At 45.4% G+C, this 16,828-nt stretch overlaps 1 protein-coding gene across 1 annotated transcript in view; it reads left to right on the forward strand.

Annotated features, from left to right (window-relative positions):
* Window positions 1–14,668, forward strand: part of LOC106605073 (zinc finger protein 516) — a 68,540-nt gene extending 53,872 nt beyond the window's left edge. The window contains exons 4-7 of the mRNA XM_014200347.3: window positions 3,710–5,059; window positions 8,395–8,499; window positions 9,615–9,682; window positions 11,169–14,668. Of these exons, the coding sequence (XP_014055822.3) occupies window positions 3,710–5,059; window positions 8,395–8,499; window positions 9,615–9,682; window positions 11,169–11,228 (1,583 nt within the window). The 3' untranslated portion in view covers window positions 11,229–14,668. The remainder of the gene's footprint in view (window positions 1–3,709; window positions 5,060–8,394; window positions 8,500–9,614; window positions 9,683–11,168) is intronic.
* The last annotated feature ends 2,160 nt before the right edge of the window (window positions 14,669–16,828 follow it).

A 16,828-nucleotide genomic window follows, 5' to 3' on the forward strand; every position in this document is an offset into this window, starting at 1 on the left:
AACCCTGGCTGGGTGTTAGCCATTGCAGTATGTGGATAATAGGGAAGCCAAAATGAAAAGCAGATGGCAGTGGCATGTTCTAATTGAGAAGTGGAAACACAGGGGGGGGGGGGGGGGGGGGGGGGGTGTGTGTGTGTGTGTGTGTGTGTGTGTGTGTGTGTGTGTGTGTGTGTGTGTGTGTGTGTGTGTGTGTGTGTGTGTGTGTGGTGTGTGTGTGTCCATTTGTTTCAGTGGGCAAGGGAGGTCTTGTATATCACAAGGCTCTGAGTGTGTGGACACATGTCCTTCTTAATTAAAGGGGCAATCTGGAGTTGCTACATCCATTTTTGTAATGATAAATGAAGGATATGTACCTATTTGATTCTTGAAGAATATAACTTAGAAATGCCTCATGAGCTTAGTTCAACTCCGGTGCCCCAGCTTGTTTGACCCTGATGTTTGTAAACAAAGTAAACATCCATTGCTCTGTCTATGAATTTGAGAGTGGTTGCGTATCGCCAGTCCCATCTCCAGGGGCGAGGAGCATGCTTTGCTATTGTTTCAACTGCTGATTGCCGCCTTAAGGGGCCTCAAGAAGTGTTACTGGACATTTGTGTGTGTTTTGTGTTTCTTCCTGTATGAGGGAGAGAGAGTGAGAGGTGGGTGATCAATGCTCGGGAGTAGTGTGGGTGTGTGAGTGTTTTTGTATTCATGTTTATGTGTGATAGATTGCGTGGGGTTCTGTTTATATGTGTGTGCAGGGGGGAACTCAGTATATATGCCACCATGTGGCAAACATTGACAACTGCACTCTACAACCAGTAGAAATATACACTGAACAAAAATATAAACGCAACATGCAACAATTTCAAAGATTTGACTGAGTTACAGTTCAGATAAGGAAGTCAGTCAATTGAAATCAATTCATTAGGCCCTGATCTATGTATTTTACATGACTGAGAATACAGACACGCATCTGTTGATCACAAATACCTTAAAAAAAAGGAGGGGCGTGGATCAGAAAACCAGTCGGTATCTGGTGTGGCCACCATTTGCCTCATGCAGCGCGACCTCTTCAGCGTGCCAGAGCCATCGAAGGTGAGCATTTGTCCACTGAAGTCGGTTACGACGCCGAACTGCAGTCAGGTCAAGACCCTGGTGAGGATGACGAGCACACAGATGAGCTTCCCTGAGATGGTTTCTGGCAGTTTGTGAAGAAATTCTTCGGTTGTGCAAACCCTCAGTTTCATCAGCTGTCCGAGTGGCTGGTCTCAGATGATTCCGCAGGTGAAGAAGCCAGATGCAGATGTCCTGGGCTGGTGTGGTTACACGTGGTCTGCGCTTGTGAGGCCGGTTGGATGTATTGCCAAATTCTTTAAAACAACTTTGGAGGCGGCTTTTGGTAGAGAAATGAACATTCAATTTTCTGCCAACAGCTCTGGTGGACATTCCTGCAGTCAACATGCCAATTGCATGCGCCCTTAAAACGTGAGACATCTGTGGCAATGTGTTGTGTGAGAAAACTACACATTTTAGAGTGGGATTTTGCCTCCAGCACAAGGTGCACCTGTGTAATGATCATGCTTTTTAATCAGCTTCTTGTTATGCCACACCTGTCAGGTGGATGGATTATCTTGGCAAAGGAGAAATGCTCACTAACAGGGATCTAAACAAATTTGTGCACAACATTTAAGAGAGTTAAGCATTTTGTGAATATGGAACATTTTGGTGATCTTTTATTTCAGTTCATGAAACATGGGACAAACACTTGACATATGTTTGTATTTTTGTTCAGTGTAGTAATGCAGCCAATTAAATACATTAAGCAGGGTATCAAAAGGCAGGACGACTATTTTCCCTTCAGTTATTCTTATCGTGATATCAGAAACCATGATCATACTCATCATTAGGCCTACAATTTCTACATGTTGTTAATTTCCTGATAAAAGACACTGTTTACTCTCATATGTCGGAATAATCTGGAATGACACTCTTTTGTGACATGTACAGATGCACTGAATCAGATGCGAATGCCATACATTTTAGCCTATGGGAGAATCTCAATTGCATTTCCTTGACTCTTGTCCTCTCTCCTGGCCTCCTTCTCAAAACCCATTGTATAAGAAAATCAGAATTCCCACCCCTGTGACCTTATGCTCCTATTGGTTTTGGGAAGGAGGCGAGGAGAAGGGACATGAGGTATCAATTCAGATTCTCTCCACCAGTGGTTTGGTATTTAGGCCAACACTGTCACCAAGTGGTCATGAGGAAGCACAACACCCCCTTTTTCATGGAACATGACTCAATTAAACTTGTCAGCTACTATTTCAAGCATATCTCTAGGCAGATCAATGTTTTTTAGAATGTTTCATAGACGTTAGTAAGACAGAATGTTCATATAATGTTTGTAGAATGCAGTGGTGTAAATTAACAAAGTAAAAATACAGAAAGTTCAGAAAGGAAACACCAAGTAGAAATATGTTTAACCATTTATTAAAGAATGGATAATGCCAGTCTTGCCGATATAGGCTCTGCTCCTTCAGGGTTGCTCACTGCCCAAAATATAAAATGAGCAGTGAGCGCGGTAAGCTATAAATATCCCCCAGCAGGAAAACAGAACCTAACAGGTGGAGGCAAAAGAAGCAAAAGCATAGTAGCAGTAGCAGCAAGTGGTAGCAGGATATGTGAGCAGAACCGGTCACTTAAATAGACTACCAAATAAGGCAGGTGTGATTGTTACTAGCATCTAATTGGTGAAATCTCAGCTGATGCGTCAGCTGTGGCAGGGACTCAGGTTCTGTTTCTGAACTGGCTTCTCTATTTGTTTTTTGGGTATCGGTACTTTACTTTCCTACTTATTTTTTTGACAACTTTTACTTTTACTCCACTACATTCCTAAAGAAAATATGTACTTTCTACTCATACCATACATTTTCCCTGACATCCAAAAGTGCTCGTTACATTTTGAATGCTCAGGCAGGAGAGCGATATGGTCCAATTCACGCACCTATCTATATAACGTGTTGTCATCCCTACTACCTCTGATCTGGCGGACTCACTAATCACAAATACTGGATTTGTATTTTGTATTTTATTAGGATTGCCATTGGCTGCTGCCAAGGCAGCCTATACTCTTCCTGGGGTCCAAGCAGGAATAAAACAACAGATCGCAACAAAAACATTGTCTACATCATTAATAAAACAATACATCACACAAGACATTGTGCGCTATAAAAATGTACACTGCTCCACAATCACAAATTTACAATGTACTAGTTTGTGTCTCTTTGTGCCATGAGGTGTTGTTTTATCTGTTTTTAAAAATCAGATTTGAATGCTAGCTTGAGCTACCTGATGTGAAAGAGACTTCCATGTAGTCATGGCTCTATTTGCTACTGTTTGTAATAATGTCTGAGTGTTGGAGTGTGCCCTTGGCTGTCCATAAAAAAATACAAATGAAATATATTTGTGCCACCTGGTTTGCTTAATATAATATAAAGAATTTGATGTAATTACTTTTTACTCGAGTATGAAAATGTTGTACTTTTCCCACCAGATACTTTTAGACTTTTACTCAAGTAGTATTTTACTGGGTGACTTTCACTTTTACTTGAGTCATTGTGTATTAATTACTTTTACTCAAGTATGACAATTGAGTACTTTTCCCACCGCTGGTCGAATGTTTCAGAGAAGTGACCAAACCATCTCTGTTCTGTTTTGCCTTCCACAGATGAGAAGCCTTACGTCTGCAGCCTGTGTGACTTTGTCAGCACAGAGTCCTCTGCCTTCCTGTCCCACCTACGTCTCCAGCACACTTGTGACGGCCGAACCATTCCCAACCCCAGCTCCAGCTCTGAGAGAGGCACCCCCAGTAGCTTCCCCAAGCTGAAGAGAGCCCTCCTCGACGGGCTTGCTCAATCCTCTGCCCCCCACCCTTACCTCTCTGCCCGGCCGTCGAGAGACAAATGCACCGCCGAGAGCAGTTCACCCACTGACCCTCACCATGTTGCTCCTCTGGACCTGTGTGTGAGAGCCGAGGGCCACAGGGGCCCAGCCTCCTCAGCCCTTCAGCAGAAGGGCCTGCCCAGTCATAAGTGCTCCTACTGCTCCCACTCCACCCACTACCTGGAGGTGCTGTGGATGCACCAGACTGTCGCCCATCGCATCAACAGCAGCGCCCTGGCCCCCAAATGGGCCCTCCTGAAGAATGGCTTCAAGGGCCCCCGAGAGGGCTCGTCCTCCAGGAGACGCACGGGCCCTCCTCCCGCTCTGGATGGGAGGGAGTGTCCCCCGTTGCCCCCTGTGGTGCGCACCCACCGCACACGCCCCCCATCGTTGGATTTGGGCCAGAAGAAAGACGGCAGGGACAGGGCAGCCACTCAACCCAGCACCTCTTCCTCCTCCACACAAGGGTCCTCCTCCTCTGCCTCAGGCTCCCAGAGTATGCGGCCTCCCAGGGCAGGCAGCAGACAGAGAGGCGAGGCTGTACCGGATCAGGGCCAGCTCTCTCGCTCCAACTCCAGGCCCAGGGTGGAAATCTACCCACGGGGAGGCTCCTCGACCAGCTCCCTGGAGAAGAGCACTGCGGCCGGGGCTCCCCAGCGACCCTCAGCCCCTAGCCCTAGTGTTGGAGGAACCACCAGGCTGGTGGATAGGTACATGTTGCCTCAGGAAGGCCTTGGATTCATGCTGTCCAGCAAACATGGCCTGGCAGAGTACAGCAGAGCCAGGAGCTCGCCCCAGCCCAAGTCCAGCAGCTCCCAGTCCCACACCCAGTCTCACCCCCAGTCCCAGGGCAGACCCCGGGCAGAGCGCCCAGCCCACAACACCACCACGGCAGGCCAGGGCTATGGAGCTTCCCACTCCCAGACACTTGGGAGCGCCGTCCAGGGATCTTCCACCTCTTCCTCCTACTCCTCCTCAGCCCAGCATGCGGAGGTGAAACAGGAGGAGGCACGGGGGGTGGAGACACCAGAGCTGCCCATGGACATCTTGAGCTTCCTGAAGAACTGCAACTCCAATGACCTGGCGACACTATACCACCGCTGGGGTGCCGCCAACCCCCTACTGGACCCCACAGGTAAGAGCCAGGGCAGAGCTATGAAACAACCGTAGGTCCTTAAATCGATAGGAAAATATGTTTAGCGAACTTGGCACATGACGTGGATACAAAATAACATCAAGAAAATAGAGGGAACGTCCACTCATTGTTTGCCACTCTCACAAGATATCTTTAATGACGGTAAAGTCACCCTCTGGCACCCTCTGGCACAAAAGTCACCCTTCTCACAAACAGTGAAAAAAAATGCCATTTTTTTTCTACATTTAGGCCTACTCTAATACTCAGATCCTCAGACATGTTTTTCATCTATATTATGTGAGCAGCCTGTCAGTGCCGTGATGAGAAGGGGAGACATTGAGAAGGGTAGTAGGGATGATGATAAACACGCCTTAGGATCATGTGTTTAGAGGAAAGGCCAAACGTCAGGAGATGTTGAGCAGACCTTTTTTGGCTCGCTGATTGACAGCTCATGTCACATGTGGCGGGGAGCTTCACTGGACTGGATCTGCCAGCTGGACTGGCCCCTGAGGTGGTCAACACAAACACATAGGCTCAGTTGTGTACACGCATACATGTATGCAGGCATGCCCACACACCACGCACGCACGCACGCACACAAACACACACGCACGCCTACACACACACACCATCTGGCAGAAGATGATTGATAGACAGGCCGACTGGCCAGTCTGACAGGAGCATAAATAATGAAAGGGAGATGCATTAAAGTAGCTGTGTGTGTGTGCGTGTGCTGACCGTGTCAGAATACAGTGTGTGTGTGTGTGTGTGTGTGTGTGTGTGTGTGTGTGTGTGTGTGTGTGTGTGTGTGTGTGTGTGTGTGTGTGTGTTTGTGTGTAGGAGCACACAAGGTACTGTATATTGTAAAAAGTCTGTATCTGGGGCACTGTGTGTTCTATATGTAGGGAGCAATGGCGGCTGGTGGAGCTACAGGAGGACGGGCTCATTGTAACGGCGGCAATGGGATACATGGAATGGTATGAAACACGTCAAACATATGGGAACCGCACATTTCAATCGGTTCCATTGACTCCATTCCAGCCGTTACGATGATCCCGTCCTCCTATAACTCCTCCCACCAGCCTCCACTGGTAGCGAGTGATGTTATAACAGTGAAAGATGTGGCAGGACCTTCGTGGGTCTCTGTTCTGCGAGGCATATCTCCGCTCTCCCGGTGACCTGCCGCCGACTGTTTGGTTCAGGGCTCCGTCTGATGATGCTCCCACAGACGGAGGGGGTAGAGACATAATAATTAACCCAGCAGCAGCTGCTTTAGAAATGGTGATTACCAAAACATCCTGAATTTCCCCCCATATTCTGCTGCTGCTTTCCTAAGGTCAAGTGGGCCTCTGCTTAAGACACCCAGCTGGCAGGCTTCTATTCCTCCCCATGTTCCAGAGAGAGGAAACAGCCTGGGAGGCAGACGTATGACATCGCTGTCACCCGTCCAGGCAGATACCGTCACGCTCCGCCTTAGCCCTTTGAGTCAGATGCTATAAAGTGACCTTTTTTGAGAAAGCCAGGATGTGTGTTGTTTGTGTGTGTGTGTGGCAGGGGGGTGGGTGTGTGTGTGTGTGTGTGTGTGTGTGTGTGTGTGTGTGTGTGTGTGTGTGTGTGTGTGTGTGTGTGTGTGTGTGTGTGTGTGTGTGTGTGTGTGTGTGTGTGTGTGTGTGTGTGTGTGTGTGTGTGCATTAGTGTGTTTAGTCCAGCTCACTTGTCTTTCATTGGTGCCTCAGAGGTAGAGAGAGAGGCTTGTGGGTCTGGCCGGATGTTTCCTGGGGCCAGGCAGGGTCAGATCTGCCAGAGACACTCTCAGTCACCTCCCCTCCCCTGACACCCATACCACCAGCGGGTACCACGAGCGCAGGTACATGCCAAGGCAGGGCTGGGAACTCACCCCCTCACTCATTGCACACACCCCAAGGGCTTTTTGGCTGGCAGGGGAAGAGGTCATCGGAGGGGTTGGTAGTGGCGGTGGTGGGGAGGACAGGGGATATGTGACGATGGATGGACCAAGTTGGTCTTTCTCGTCTTCCTGCTGCCTCCCTGCATCCTGCATCACCGGGGTGACACGCCGGCGATCTTTTATATTCCCCTTCTGCACATGTACACACACGTACAAATAAACAGAACACACACTCTCTCTCTCTCTCTTTCTCTCTCTCTCTCTCTCTCTCTCTCAAACACACACACACCTGACATGTGACACGCGGGCTGGGCAGCGGAGCGGGCACATCACAGCCGGGGCGTTTTAATTGGCTGTAATTTATGCGGCGGCCGTGTGGCTGTGTGTGTCTGCCTGTCAGAGCCTGAGATGATGCTGTGTGACAGCTGCAGTCCAGCCCCTGGAGCTAGCCTCCCATAATGACACATTAGACATACTAATGATGCTTCCCTCTCTACACTCTACTCTTCTCTACTAGAGTTGAGGCTAGCTCTCTCCAGCCAGAGACTGGAGACTAGTCTGACCATGTCTGTCGGTGTCTGCTCCTTCATGGCCCTGTGTTCCATTCATACACTTCCAATCAATCAATTACATGTGATTATAAAGTCCTTTTTTACATCAGCTAGATGTCACAAAGTGCTTATACAGAAACCCAGCCTAAAACCCCAAACAGCAAGCCATGTAGATGTAGAAAGCATGGTTGCTAAGAAAAACTCCTTAGAAAGGCCCGGAAGAAACCTAGAGAGGAACCAGGCTCTGGGGGGGGGGGGGGGGGGGGGTACATATAAGAGTACATAGTTTACGTCATTTTATATATTGTTTGTCATATTAAATCCCTCCCAAATGAAATCGCTCAAGGGGAGAGTTCTGCCACCACCTGCCCTCTCTGGAAGGTCATGCCGTCTCTGCCTTGACCTGTGCCGGTGGATATTATAAGAGTACAAGGCCATTAAGGCCAGATCGTTCTTCAAGATGTTCAAACAGTCATAGATGACCAGCCAGGTCAAATAATAATAATCACAGTGGTTGTAGAGGGTGCAACAGGTCAGCACCTCAGGAGTAAATGCCAGTTGGCTTTTCATAGCCGAGCATCCAGAGGTCGAGGCAGCAGGTGCGACCCGTGTGCCCTTCATTTAGTCCTTCCCTTCTATCTCTCCTTTTTTCCTTTCCATCCTCCCATCCATCTCTACATCTTCATTTTGGTCATCAGGTCTTTTGTGTGGATTTTAATTTATTTGTCTCAATTCCCCATTCCCCTTACGCTTCCTTTATCACCCGTTCCCTGTTACCTCTCTTTCTCTCTTCCCATATCCCTCTCTCTGTGTCGTCACAGAGGATGTGTGTTTTAAGATGACGTTTTAACCCATGTTCCTCTCTCTCTGTGTTGTAGGGATGCTGAGGTCTCTGGTTCGACAAGGGGAATACGGCTGCCAAGAGTGTGGGAAGAGCTTCAGTCAGCCCAGTCACCTCCGCACACACATGAGATCCCACACAGGTAAATGGGGATTAACTCACACACACACACACACACACACACATACACACACACACACACACACACACACACACACACACACACACAGACACACACAGACACACACACACACACACACACACACACACACACACACACACACACACACACACAGACACACACACACACACACAGACACACACACACACACACACACACACACACACACACACACACACACACACACACACATATCCAATATTGAACATCAGTAACATTCAACTAGATTATTTGTTAATTTGCGCTCCTCGGCCCTGTGGGTCCATTCTTTGGCCTCGACCAGAATAGCTGTCTGTAGGTTTTAAACTAATATGATTTGCTGACCTGTGACGAATATTATACATTATTAATCACCTGTCAGTTAGAGAGAAGGAATTGTGCATGCTAGTGAACCATAGAATTTATCCATCATACCGACATATGCCTCCATTATCACTCATCCTTATTCAGCAGCCAAACCAGTTATTGTGCCTCCTTTCTTATCTTTTCCTCTCCTCTGCTCCTCCTCTCCTTTGTCCTCTTTCTCCTCTCTGGTCATGTCCATCAGTGGGGGCCGGCTGTAATAGTGGTAGACAGTGAGATAAGTAACTTCTTTATGGAGAGTGTGAATGATTTGTGGCACAGCCAGTGATGCTAAGTGACAGGAGCCAAACGGTAAGTGATGCAGAGGGAGTCCTCTTACCCCCCAGCATCCACTGTAAACACACACACACACACACACACACACACACACACACACACACCACACACACACACACACAGAGAGTGAGCTGTAATTAATGTTGTCACCGATGGTTTTATTCAGCATGGACGTCATCCTCACGCGAAAGGCCAGTCACCCCGAGGCCTCCCATTAGCATGTCTGTGTCATATTAAATCACTGGCTTCACTCCACCAGGTCTCATCATCATCATCATCATCATCATCATCTAGCTCCACTCCGCTCTGCTGTTGTTGTGTTGTCTCTCTCTAACTAACTGGTTGTTGCTGTGGTGATGCTGGTGAATGGAGACTATGAGGTTTTTTTAACAAGTACCCCCCCCCCCACCACCCCCCACCCTCCTTCTTCCCCACAGTCGTGTTTGATTATAACGGACTCCGAGGTGCTGACGCTCAAACCAACCCCTCGGAAGCTCCCAAACAAGTATGTTGTTCCCATCGATTCACGTTGGGTTGCTGCTTCCCATTGCTTATGCCCGTTAGTTTTGTGTGCATGTGTTTGTCTGTGTATGTTTGCGTGCATGCATGTTTGCCGGTGCTCATGTCCTTATTGTTTTATATTCATTCTGTCTTTTTCACCTATGAGTTATGTGTCCTTCTGGAATCATCCACTTTCAGACGTAACATATTTCTTGTTGTCACTATGTCACCAAGCGACTAGAACCATAGACAGCAACAATAGAGTTCCGGCAGTCTGTCCCTGTATGAAGGATTGGCCCTGAGAACACACAAAATGTATCTTTTCTCTCTGCATCAGATGAAAGTTTTCTGAGAGAGAGAGAGCGAGCGGGGGAGAGAGAGATTGTGGGTTAGGCGAGGTAAATCTCCTCTGCTTTGACATTCGGAAAGAGCCAGGTCTGCAAGCCGCACCTCCATCTTAATGAATCACCCATCCGCAAATTTATCGCAACGCTATGAATGATGGGAGCAGAAACAGCGTCGGGGTCCAATTAGATGTAGTGTTGGCGGTGCTTTACAGTGACGATAACCTTTAGTGTAATTTAGTGCACCACTCCCATCCAGCCTCCCTCCCCGCCTCTCTTCCTAACAGGACGACGGTGTCCTAGAGGTGCTCGCTTTCCGCTCACGTCTCAACCTGCCCGCCTGATCGCCTGGCTCTGCTTTTAGATTCCGCGTGATTAATTGTGTATTTTTGTGGTTTTATTTCCCCCACCGCAATATAATGATGTATGATAACACATATTTTTCTGTTTCTTCTTCAGGTAAGAGAGAGGGAAGAGAGGTTGAGGGCAGAAGGAGTCATTTGTTTCCCCCCCCCATTTATATTCTTCCATTTATCATAATGATAATTAGGCGCAATTAAATGGCACTGTCATTTGTTTAGTTATGGTGTGCTGTTGCTTGTTTATGTGATGGCGTCAGAGCCGTTGTAGGTCAGTCTAATTAGCAAAGCGAGTGGGTGGGGCCGGCTGATTGAGGGAAAGAGAGAGAGAGAAGTGAAGTAGGACTTCACTGACATCAGGGTTGTGTGGCCCTTTTACGCACACGTCAGGCTTCTCTCACAGGAGACGAGGGCAGGTTCATGTCGGTTAGAAAAGAGGAAAGTGAACTTGTGGTTTTTGGAATCAGGTGCAGTATATTTTAATGGTGGTCTGTTGCCATGAGGTTTCATGATTTGGGGTTAAATTTGTTTTTGTGCCTGTTTTGTGTTATAACTGTGTGTATGTATTCATGTCTTATTCATTGTACTGTTTAACTACAGTCAGTCGCAGCATGGTTTACGTCATTTTATGTATTGTTCCTCGTATTAGATCCCTCGCATATGAAACCGTTCCAGGGGAGATTTCTGCCGCCGCCTGTACTCTGAAAGGTTATGCCATGTCTGCCCTCTGCGTGACCTTTGAACTCTATGTGTGACCTCTGTGTGTGTTGTTGTGTGTGTCCCAAAGGGGAGAGACCGTTCCGGTGCCGCCTCTGCCCGTACCGAGCCTCTCAGAAAGGGAACCTAAAGACCCATGTTCAGAGTGTCCACCACGTGCATTTCGACAACGCCCAGTACCCTGATTACAGACCACCGGGACTGGGCCGTGAGCAGGAGGAGGAGCAGGGGGACTGGTTCTCACCCACCACCACCAACCCACCCCGACCTAATAACAGACCCACCAACGTGACATCCCCAGGGCCTAAGATAGAGATAGAGACTCCATCCATATTCCCAGCCCCTCCCCAAAGACAGCAGAGAGACCTGAGAGATGTGTCAGAGACACCACCTGACAGAGTGACATCAGAATGAGCTCACCCCTATTGCCCTTTTAGATGAAATATTACCAGGACTATTTGAAATGTGTTTAAAAACAAGAAATAAAAGGATTTCTTGGAAAGAGAAGAAAAATTGGACACTGTGCAACCAAATGCTGTTTTTTTCCTCTGTGGACCCATGGGCAAGGATGGCATGGTGGCATAGCGACATCCCTATAGCTTTCTGTTTTCCTATTTTTCCCCATTTGATTTAGATTGTGATGAAATGGTTTTGTGCATTCCTCAGGACACTGATCCCTTAATAACACACGGCAGAATGGAGCAGCCATGCTGAACTGAACTCACTTAGCTAACCCTTTGATTGCAGCTAACTTGACAAGCTTAAGACGGTGTGTGTGTGTGTGTGTGTGTGTGTGTGTGTGTGTGTGTGTGTGTGTTCTATCCTCTCGAGCACCACAATGATGAGTCCAGTATGAGTGGTTGTAGTGAGGTGACCACTACACGATCTGACTCCGAGGCTGTTTGGCCGGTCATTAAAGAGAGAGAACGAGAGAGAGAGAGAGAGAGAGAGTGAGAGAGGGCTAATGACAGTGTGAGAGGAGGTGCCTGCTTTACTGCTCATTAAAAAGAGTCTGCGCTTTTAATGGGGGGTATAAACGAGCGTGCGGTTTTAACGGTCATTCAATTATTGGGAGGAGAAGAAGAGGCCATTTTCTGATCCCTCTGATCCGAGCGTAGTCCTCCTCCCACACCCACACCTCCAACCTCAAATTAGACCCACTTACTGAAACCTCTTAGCAGGAATAAAGTGGTCGGACTGTTTGGTTCAAGTTGCCCTTACTCTCTTTTCTACTTGAATAAGAGTACCCTCCTAAAAGCTAGTCCTCTCAACAGTGGCTTTTTTGGGGGGGGGGAGGTTGAGAGGTCAGGCGACTAGAGACAGTGTTTTGTTTCTGATGGCTGCGGAGCCGTCGCAGGGTTGGCGTGCGTGTGCTGCTTGTGTGTGTGTGTGTGTGTGTGTGCGTGTGTGTGTTTTGCCCCTCCTTGGTTACCTCTGCGTATTAGACTCCCTTTAGACGCTTTGCATACTACCTCCTTTGCAATAAAAGCTTGTTTTGTTTTTTGTACGGCCAGGTATGAAGTGAGGACCAAAGCCATGCTTGTATACTGTATATACGATATAAGTAGAGGCTTCACTGTAACCATATGTGTAATGTTTTTCTCAAAGTTGCATTCACCCTCATAAAACGCCTCCTGGATTCATAGCCATGCCTATGACTATTGGATTACCTGTTCGTTAGGGCAGACACCAAAAAAACATTTTGCAACGGAAAACAAAAATGAGCATTTCCGATTGGACAAATCCACTGTTTCAGTCCACTTTCTTCCGTTGGGTGCCTAATGAACACAACCCAGGTGAGGTGAAGCTCTAATAAGTTAGCAGTTCTTGTTTTGGTGCATGGATGTCAACACGTTCGTTCAGACAAGCAGACTATTGGTCAGACAGTCTTTTTGAGCAAACGTTGTATACACGCAAGGCCACATGCACTGTACAAGACACCGCAAATGTCAAAGTGTGAGACAGATAGAAGTGAATAATTATCAGCTGTTTAGATTTAAAACAAAAAAAATTGGGGGGGGATTCAAAGATATGGAATTATTGTCATGGGATATAATACTGTCTACTTTGAGACCTCGGTAGTAGTTTTTACATGAACACAAGATGAAACGATTTCTGTGTCAGTTACTTTGTATGGTTGGTTGAATACGTATACAACAGTGTGTTTGCGTATACCTACACATACTGTATGTGTATATTAAACATGAGGATAGTCAAATACTTGAAACGGATAATATAGCCTATCAAGTAGTGTCCTTAATAAATTAGTGCCCTTAAATACTGTTGTACAGAATGACCCTTTAAGATGAACTCCTAAAATACACATTTGTACCCTTTAAGATGAACTCCTAAAATACACATTTGTACTCCTAAGTGTGACTAAGCAGATATGAACAGACCACGCGGGAGTGAGAGAGTGAGTATTTGAGCGTGTGTGTATGTAGGTGTGTGTGTGTGTATTTTTAATCTTACCAAACCCGTTACAGCGTTAGATACCAAATGGCATTTCCGGTGCACTTAGACTAGGTTACTGCTTTAACCCGTTTAACTGTCTTCATTTCATTCAGTCTTTGATTGGTAAAGGTGGTCCAGTTCAATGTCACCTCTGGTTTTTAATCATTATTTTTCTATTATTATAGATATCCATGATTTATTTAATATCATTTGCTATGTGTTTTTTTTTTTAGGCGTTTGGTTTGTATTACACTGCTTAGTTCAGTTTTCGAATGGAAAATGATAGGCGCATAAATCTTTTTCATAAAGAGTGTGTTTTTAGTCTCTCTCTCTTTGCTAAAAAGTAGGACTTCTTCAGTTGATAGCCATGGTTACCATCCCAAAGAACGTGGTGGAAGTCATTATTTCTATTTGGTTGGGGTTTTAACAATGCCTCCAAGTTGTGTGTGTGTGTGTGTGTGTGTGTGTGTTGGCTTTTTATTTGTAATTAACTACATTGTAATTTTTCCGTAGATGACATTATTTGGAATGTATTTGGTTGACATCTGTATTTATTAGTTACAATGATCAGAGCAGAAGCAGACAGGAGTTGTTTTATTTGATTATTTTCAGATTTGTTTTTATACTTGGTTTTCACTGTCCCCGATGTGAAAGCTCTACCTCGTCTGAGACCTTCTCAGTTCTGTTAAAGTTTTGTACATCGTTGCAGAAAATGTAAAGTCATCATGTCCACATTAAATACACAAATATGGCACCGTTCAACCGGTTTCATCAGTCTCCCTTGCTTGCATGTGATAGAATGAGCAGCATCCTGTTTGGATCTGCAGATGAAATACTCTAGGCTCCTGATGCAGTAGGGGAGAGTGGGGTAAGTTGTGCCATTTTTTTTTTACATTCAGGATCACTCCGTCAAAGGAAATATAGTATTCTTTCTAACAAAAATATCTACATATATTTCAGGATGTTGTGTATCTCTGGAAATAATCAGAATTCATGTTACCGTTACAGTTTTGAAAACATAGCTTGAACAATAAAGTGGTCTCTTGGCACAGTTTACTTAAATTAAGGTACCTATACATTTTTTTTGACTGAATTAAATATTCCCACTACCTTAAACCATGTCTATGTTTATTTCCCAAATTCAATTCATTCACTTTTTTGTCTTTTAATCATTTTAAGCATATTTTAACACAGGCTTAACACCTAACAAACACTTTTTTTAAACACTTTGAACATCGTTCCAGCGATAAAGCCTTGCATTACACCTGGGGGAAAAAACACTTACATTTGCTCAACTTGCCATTGGCTCAACTTAGCCAATGGCCATTGGCTCAACTTACCCCAAGGCAAACATTTTGGGGCGGCAGGTAGCCTAGTGATTAGAGCGTTGGGCCAGTAACCGAAAGGTTGCTAGATTGAATCCCAGAGCTGACAAGGTAAGAATCTTTCATTCCGCCCCTGAACAAAGCAGTTTACCCACTGTTCCTAGGCCGTCATTGTAAATAAGAATTTGTTCTTAACTGACTTGCCTAGTTAAATAAAGGTTAAGAAATAAACACATTTTGACTATATTAGCCCACACAGCTACAGGGATGCACTTTCATGCTAGATTTAGGACCTCATTTTGAAGCTTTTAGAGACTCCAACGGATGTATTAAACAATATAAAACAGATCTACTTTGGTTTAGATACAAGCATCATGAAACTTCTAACACAATAAATTAATTTGACTTGGTGAAAATAGTTTTTTTGGACCTAACTTGCTTATCACTTTTTCCATGTGGTTGCTTCCTTTACCAATTCCATGAAATGATTACCTCTAACCAAAATGGTTGGTCAAATCATACATTTTGTGTATGGTTTCTTCGAAACAAGGGCTACTCAACTTACCCCTTTAGCTCAATTTATCCCTCTCCCTACAGGTCCAGAGAAGTACTGGGTCATGTTCATTTGGCACCAAATGGAAGAAAATAGGGAAGGACAGCCTGAACTTGTCCAATAACAAACACTTGTTTGTGTTTACTGTTACATAAGGTTCTAAAATGTTTTTTGTTGTTGTTGTTTAGTGCCTTAATGAACACGACCTTGTTCTACACTATTCTACTATTCTTATAATTCAGAGAACTGACTTTCAACTTGTAGTAACATGCTATTTTCATTAGGCATTAACCATTTTCAGATGCAAGTATGGTAGACCAGGAGGGACAAAAATACATTTTTAGGGGTTGACCATAATTTTTTTATGAACCACATGTGACACTTGAAATTAGATGCTTACTGACACCTATGATTATTTTTACTTATTTATTTTATTTTACATTTATTTAACCAGGTAGGCAAGTTGAGAACAAGTTCTCATTTACAATTGCGACCTGGCCAAGATAAAGCAAAGCAGTTCGACACATACACAGAGTTACAACACAGAGTTACACATGGAGTAAAACAAACATACAGTCAATAATACAGTAGAAAAATAAGTCTATATACAATGTGAGCAAATGATGTGATTTAAGGGAGGTAACAGCAAAAAAGGCCATGGTGGCAAAGTAAATACAATATAGCAAGTAAAACACTGGAATGGTAGATTTGTAGTGGAAGAAAGTGCAAAGTAGAAATAGAAATAATGGGGTGCAAAGGAGCTAAATAAATAAATAAATACAGTAGTGGAAGAGGTAGTTGTTTGGGCTAAATTATAGATGGGCTATGTACAGGTGCAGTGATCTTTGAGCTGCTCTGACAGCTGGTGCTTAAAGCTAGTGAGGGAGATAAGTGTTTCCAGTTTCAGAATTTTTTGTAGTTCGTTCCAGTCATTGGCAGCAGAGAACTGGAAGGAGAGATGGCCAAAGGAGGAATTGGCTTTGGGGGTGACCAGAGAGATATACCTGCTGGAGCGCGTGCTACAGGTGGGTGCTGCTATGGTGACCAGTGAGCTGAGATAAGGGGGGACTTTACCTAGCAGGGTCTTGTAGATGACCTGGAGCCAGTGGGTTTGGCGACGAGTATGAAGCGAGGGCCAGCCAACGAGAGCGTACAGGTCGCAGTGGTGGGTAGTATATGGGGCTTTGGTGACAAAACAGATGGCACTGTGATAGACTGCATCCAGTTTATTGAGTAGGGTATTGGAGGCTATTTTGTAAATGACATCGCCGAAGTCGAGGATCGGTAGGATGGTCAGTTTTACGAGGGTATGTTTGGCAGCATGAGTGAAGGAAGGATGCTTTGTTGCGAAATAGGAAGCCAATTCTAGATTTAACTTTGGATTGGAGATGTTTGATT

Source organism: Salmo salar, chromosome 05 (genome assembly GCF_965601325.2).
Source record: "Salmo salar chromosome 05, fSalSal1, whole genome shotgun sequence".
Classification (NCBI taxonomy): domain Eukaryota; kingdom Metazoa; phylum Chordata; class Actinopteri; order Salmoniformes; family Salmonidae; genus Salmo; species Salmo salar.